This window comes from Scyliorhinus torazame, chromosome 2 (genome assembly GCF_047496885.1).
Source record: "Scyliorhinus torazame isolate Kashiwa2021f chromosome 2, sScyTor2.1, whole genome shotgun sequence".
Lineage (NCBI taxonomy): Eukaryota > Metazoa > Chordata > Chondrichthyes > Carcharhiniformes > Scyliorhinidae > Scyliorhinus > Scyliorhinus torazame.
This window is the reverse complement of record NC_092708.1, coordinates 400,661,728-400,667,727: the sequence shown is the minus strand read 5'-3', so window position 1 is coordinate 400,667,727 and position 6,000 is coordinate 400,661,728. Positions and strand designations below refer to the sequence as shown.

At 59.6% G+C, this 6,000-nt stretch overlaps 1 protein-coding gene across 4 annotated transcripts in view; it reads left to right on the top strand.

Moving 5' to 3' along the window:
- The first annotated feature begins 1,816 nt into the window (after positions 1 to 1,816).
- The window catches only part of tgfb3 (transforming growth factor, beta 3), a 288,773-nt gene continuing 284,589 nt past the window's right edge, over positions 1,817 to 6,000 (top strand). The window contains exons 1-2 of one of the 4 annotated variants that reach the window (XM_072494469.1): positions 1,817 to 2,059; positions 2,941 to 3,877. In XM_072494469.1, the coding sequence (XP_072350570.1) occupies positions 3,532 to 3,877 (346 nt within the window). In that variant the 5' untranslated portion in view covers positions 1,817 to 2,059; positions 2,941 to 3,531. Of the gene's footprint in view, positions 3,878 to 6,000 lie in introns of all 4 variants that reach the window. The other 3 variants (XM_072494466.1, XM_072494459.1, XR_011939149.1) reach the window with 3 other exon arrangements.

The following is a 6,000-nucleotide window of genomic DNA, read 5'->3' as shown; positions in this document are numbered from 1 at the left end:
ATTCTCCCCGTGTCTGCGTGGGTCTCACCCCCACAACCCAAAGATGTGCAGGGCAGGTGGATTGGCCACGCTAAATTGCCCCTTAATTGGAAAAATGAATTGGGTACTCTAAATTTAGTTAAAAAAAGAAAAGCAGCGAATGATTGAAATGGAGAGAGATTGCAGAACTCTGAGGTACAGAGGGATCTGGTTGTCCGGGGACATGAATCACCAAAGGTTAGTCTGCAGGTACAGCAAGTGATTAGGAAGGCAGATGGAATTCTCTCATTTGTTGCAAAGGGGATGGGATGTAAAGGTAGGGATGGTTTGCTGAGTGGGCACAGGATGTTGGTGAGGCCACACGTGCTGTGTACAGTTTTGTTCTCCTTGTTTAAGAAAGGTGCATTGTAAGCAATTCAGAGAAGGTTCACGCCTGATTCCTGGGGTGAGCAGAGGCTGGGTAGCTCGGCCTGTATCCCTTGGAGTTTAGAAGAATGAGAGGTTATTTATTTGTTGGGGTGTAAGTGTCTCTGGCGGGGCCAGCATTTGTTGCCCATCCCTAATTGCCACTGAACTGAGTGGCTTACCGGGGCATTTCAGTGAGGGGCAGTTAACAGTCAGCCCCATTGCTGTGGGTCTGGAGTCACGTGAAGGCCAGACCGGGTAGGGACGGCAGATTTCCTTCCCTCAAGGACATTAGTGACCCAGGTGGGTTTTTGCAACAAATCAGCGGTGGGTTCATGGTCATGCTCCGAGCCTCCAAAAGAGCACCCCACCTCGCACCCCCCCCCCCCCGGCCTTTCCCCATAACCCCACACATCGATCATGGCCAATCCACCTAACCCGCACATCTTTGGACTGTGGGAGGAAACCGGAGCACCCGGAGGAAACCCACGCACACACGGGGAGGACGTGCAGACTCCGCACAGACAGTGACCCAAGCCGGAATCGAACCTGGGACCCTGGAGCTGTGAGGCAGCAGTGCTAACCACTGTGCGGCCCCTTGGAGATTGGAGTTGAAACCACAATCAGGTCAGCCATAAATAAAAGCAAAATACGACCGATCCTGGAAATGTGAAATAAAACCAGAAAATGCTGGAAAAACCCAGCAGGTGTGACAGTGTGGAGAGGAAAACAGAGCTCATGTTTCAATCTGGATGGTCAATCAGCCATGATCTTACTGGATGATGGAGCAAACTCGAGAGGCTCATGGATCTATTCCTGCTCCGAATTCATATCTCCGTTTGTTCAAAATTCCTCTCCCTATTTTTCCCATTTCTCCCTGTCTCCATAAATGCCTTTCTTCCCTCTCTCCGATTATCTCTCCTTACATCTAAATGTAAATTAAATGGATTTCATTTGGAAATGTGAAGTAAAAACAAAAATATCCAGTTGAGTATTGCGAAGACCTGGAGCAGAGAAAGAGCTACAGCAGGTCAGGGAGAGAGAGACACCCTGTCAGAAACTTTCAACATCTCTCAGAAAGCTGGCGGTGGGGGCTGCTGAAGATGTGTTTGGTGGGAGGGGAAATGATGGATTGAATGTGGAGGCTGGTGGGGTGGAAGGTGGATCAAGGGGAATGCTGCCCTGATTCTGGGAGGGATCAGGGGGGAAATGGGGGGAATGTTGCACCTCCTCTGGTGTGTGTGTCTGTGAATGTCAGTGTGGGTTCAGTGTGCTGACGTTTCTCTGTGTCTCTCTTGATCTCTCTCTCTCCCCCTCCCCCCCCCCCCCCCCCTCTCGCTGTCTAAACTATTCTGTTAACACATGACGCTAAGATCAGGGATCCAGCCCTCCCTGAACGTCACTGAGCCGGGATATAAAAACCTCAGGAGTGAGGCTGTGAGAGTGCAGAAAGCGAGACAGAGACAGAGAGCGAGGGGGAGCCGGGAGGGTGCAGCAGACTCCCAGGAGCTCCGTCATTTTCGCTTTGAAACAAGTGGGACTCCGGAGGAAAGGCGAGCGAGGGCGAAGCGGAGCTTCAACATCCAGAAAGTTTTTGCAACAAAAACAAAAGTTTGGACGGAGTTTGGCGGCGGTGCAGACGGAGGGGAATCAGCCTGTTTGCAGCACCCTGAAGGTGGGGTCAGCGTCTCCAGACCCTGAAGGTGGGGTCACTGTGTCCAGCACCCTGAAGGTGGGGTCAGTGTGTCCAGACCCTGAAGGTGGGGTCAGTGTGTCCAGCACCCTGAAGGTGGGGTCAGTGTGTCCAGACCCTGAAGGTGGGGTCACTGTGTCCAGCACCCTGAAGGTGGGGTCAGTGTGTCCAGACCCTGAAGGTGGGGTCAGTGTGTCCAGACCCTGAAGGTGGGGTCACTGTGTCCAGCACCCTGAAGGTGGGGTCAGTGTGTCCAGACCCTGAAGGTGGGGTCAGTGTGTCCAGACCCTGAAGGTGGGGTCAGTGTGTCCAGCACCCTGAAGGTGGGGTCAGTGTGTCCAGACCCTGAAGGTGGGGTCACTGTGTCCAGCACCCTGAAGGTGGGGTCAGTGTGTCCAGACCCTGAAGGTGGGGTCAGTGTGTCCAGACCCTGAAGGTGGGGTCACTGTGTCCAGCACCCTGAAGGTGGGGTCAGTGTGTCCAGACCCTGAAGGTGGGGTCAGTGTGTCCAGCACCCTGAAGGTGGGGTCAGTGTGTCCAGCACCCTGAAGGTGGGGTCAGTGTGTCCAGCACCCTGAAGGTGGGGTCAGTGTGTCCAGACCCTGAAGGTGGGGTCACTGTGTCCAGCACCCTGAAGGTGGGGTCAGTGTGTCCAGACCCTGAAGGTGGGGTCAGTGTGTCCAGACCCTGAAGGTGGGGTCACTGTGTCCAGCACCCTGAAGGTGGGGTCAGTGTGTCCAGACCCTGAAGGTGGGGTCAGTGTGTCCAGCACCCTGAAGGTGGGGTCAGTGTGTCCAGACCCTGAAGGTGGGGTCAGTGTGTCCAGACCCTGAAGGTGGGGTCACTGTGTCCAGACCCTGAAGGTGGGGTCAGTGTGTCCAGACCCTGAAGGTGGGGTCAGCGTCTCCAGACCCTGAAGGTGGGGTCACTGTGTCCAGCACCCTGAAGGTGGGGTCAGTGTGTCCAGACCCTGAAGGTGGGGTCAGTGTGTCCAGACCCTGAAGGTGGGGTCACTGTGTCCAGCACCCTGAAGGTGGGGTCAGTGAGTCCAGACCCTGAAGGTGGGGTCACTGTGTCCAGCACACTGAAGGTGGGGTCAGCGTCTCCAGACCCTGAAGGTGGGGTCACTGTGTCCAGCACCCTGAAGGTGGGGTCAGCGTCTCCAGACCCTGAAGGTGGGGTCACTGTGTCCAGCACCCTGAAGGTGGGGTCAGTGTGTCCAGACCCTGAAGGTGGGGTCACTGTGTCCAGCACACTGAAGGTGGGGTCAGCGTCTCCAGACCCTGAAGGTGGGGTCACTGTGTCCAGCACCCTGAAGGTGGGGTCAGCGTCTCCAGACCCTGAAGGTGAGGTCAGCATCTCCAAACCCTGAAGGTGGGGTCAGTGTGTCCAGACCCTGAAGGTGGGGTCAGCGTCTTAAGGACCCTCCGCATTGGGGAGTGTGTTTTGGGACGATGTGTGTCCAGAGGCTGCTCTTTGTCCTCACTGCGCTGGATGTAGTGGCTGTAACCCGGACATTGTCCACCTGCACCACCCTGGATACGGAGCACATCAAGAGGAAACGAGTGGAAGCCATCAGGGGTCAGATTCTGAGCAAACTGCGGCTGAGTAGCCCCCCGGAGGAAGGCAGTCCAGCTGAGGTTCCAGCCCAGGTCATGGCCATGTACAACAGCAGCCGCCAGTTACTGCAGGAGCTGGGCAGAGAGAGGGAGCAAGGCTGTGTCACCCACAACACCGAGCTCGAGTACTATGCCAAGGAGGTGTACAAGTTTGATATGATGCAGGGCACGTCCGTGGACAGTAAGTGTGACCCACACGGAGGGAAACATCCTCCACACTAAAGGAATCAACATATTCAGGGGCAAAGTGAGGGAGCAGCGACAAACACACCTCATCACACTCCCAACACAGGAGGGTGGGGCCAGACCCCGCCCCCCCACTCCCAACACAGGAGGGTGGGGCCAGACCCCGCCCCCCACTCCCAACACAGGAGGGTGGGGCCAGACCCCGCCCCCCCACTCCCAACACAGGAGGGTGGGGCCAGACCCTGCCCCACCCACTCCCACCACAGGAGGGTGGGGCCAGACCCCACCCCCCACTCCCAACACAGGAGGGTGGGGCCAGACCCCACCCCCCACTCCCAACACAGGAGGGTGGGGCCAGACCCTGCCCCACCCACTCCCAACACAGGAGGGTGGGGCCAGACCCCACCCCCCACTCCCAACACAGGAGGGTGGGGCCAGACCCCACCCCCCCACTCCCAACAGAGGAGGGTGGGGCCAGACCCCCCCACTCCCAACACAGGAGGGTGGGGCCAGACCCTGCCCCCCCCCACGCCCAACACAGGAGGGTGGGGCCAGACCCCACCCCCCCACTCCCAACAGAGGAGGGTGGGGCCAGACCCCCCCACTCCCAACACAGGAGGGTGGGGCCAGACCCTGCCCCCCCCCACGCCCAACACAGGAGGGTGGGGCCAGAACCCGCCCCCCCATTCCCAACACAGGAGGGTGGGGCCAGACCCCGCCCCCCACTCCCAACACAGGAGGGTGGGGCCAGGCCCCACCCCCCACTCCCAACACAGGAGGGTGGGGCCAGACCCCGCCCCCCCACTCCCAACACAGGAGGGTGGGGCCAGACCCCGCCCCCCCACTCCCAACACAGGAGGGTGGGGTCAGACCCCGCCCCCCCACTCCCAACACAGGAGGGTGGGGCCAGCCCCACCCCCCCCACTCCCAACACAGGAGGGTGGGGCCAGACCCCGCCCCCCCACTCCCAACACAGGAGGGTGGGGCCAGACCCCGCCCCCCCACTCCCAACACAGGAGGGTGGGGTCAGACCCCGCCCCCCCCCACACCCAACACAGGAGGGTGGGGCCAGACCCCACCCCCCCACTCCCAACAGAGGAGGGTGGGGCCAGACCCCCCCACTCCCAACACAGGAGGGTGGGGCCAGACCCTGCCCCCCCCCACGCCCAACACAGGAGGGTGGGGCCAGAACCCGCCCCCCCATTCCCAACACAGGAGGGTGGGGCCAGGCCCCACCCCCCACTCCCAACACAGGAGGGTGGGGCCAGGCCCCACCCCCCACTCCCAACACAGGAGGGTGGGGCCAGACCCCGCCCCCCCACTCCCAACACAGGAGGGTGGGGCCAGACCCCGCCCCCCCACTCCCAACACAGGAGGGTGGGGCCAGACCCCGCCCCCCCACTCCCAACACAGGAGGGTGGGGTCAGACCCCGCCCCCCCACACCCAACACAGGCGGGGGCAAGCCCCACCCCCCACTCCCAACACAGGAGGGTGGGGTCAGACCCCGCCCCCCCACACCCAACACAGGCGGGGGCAAGCCGGTTTCCCCCCCATCACCCACCCACCCACACACACACACCCAGGAGCTCCCCCACTCACACACACAGTCGCTCCCCCCACCCACACACACACACAGGAGTCACCCCCCCCCCCCACACACACGCACAGGAGTCACCCCCCCCCCCACACACACACACAGGAGTCACCCCCCCCCCACACACACACACAGGAGTCACCCCCCCCCCACACACACACACAGGAGTCACCCCCCCCCCCCACACACACACACAGGAGTCACCCCCCCCCCACACACACACACAGGAGCTCACCCCCCCACACACACACACACAGAAGAATGACAGCAGGAAAATAATGTGCATTTCTATAGTGCCTTTCACCAGCTCACGATGTCCCACAATGCTTCTCAATCAATGAAATATCTTTAAATGTACTCACTGTTGTTATACAGGAAATGCAAAATCAAAATTGTGCACAGCAGGATCCCACAAATAGCATTCTGATAATGACCAGATGTTGGTTGAAGGTAAAATGTTGAAAGACAGGTACAGCACAGAGTAGATACAGAGTAAAGCTGCCTCCACACTGTCCCCATCAAA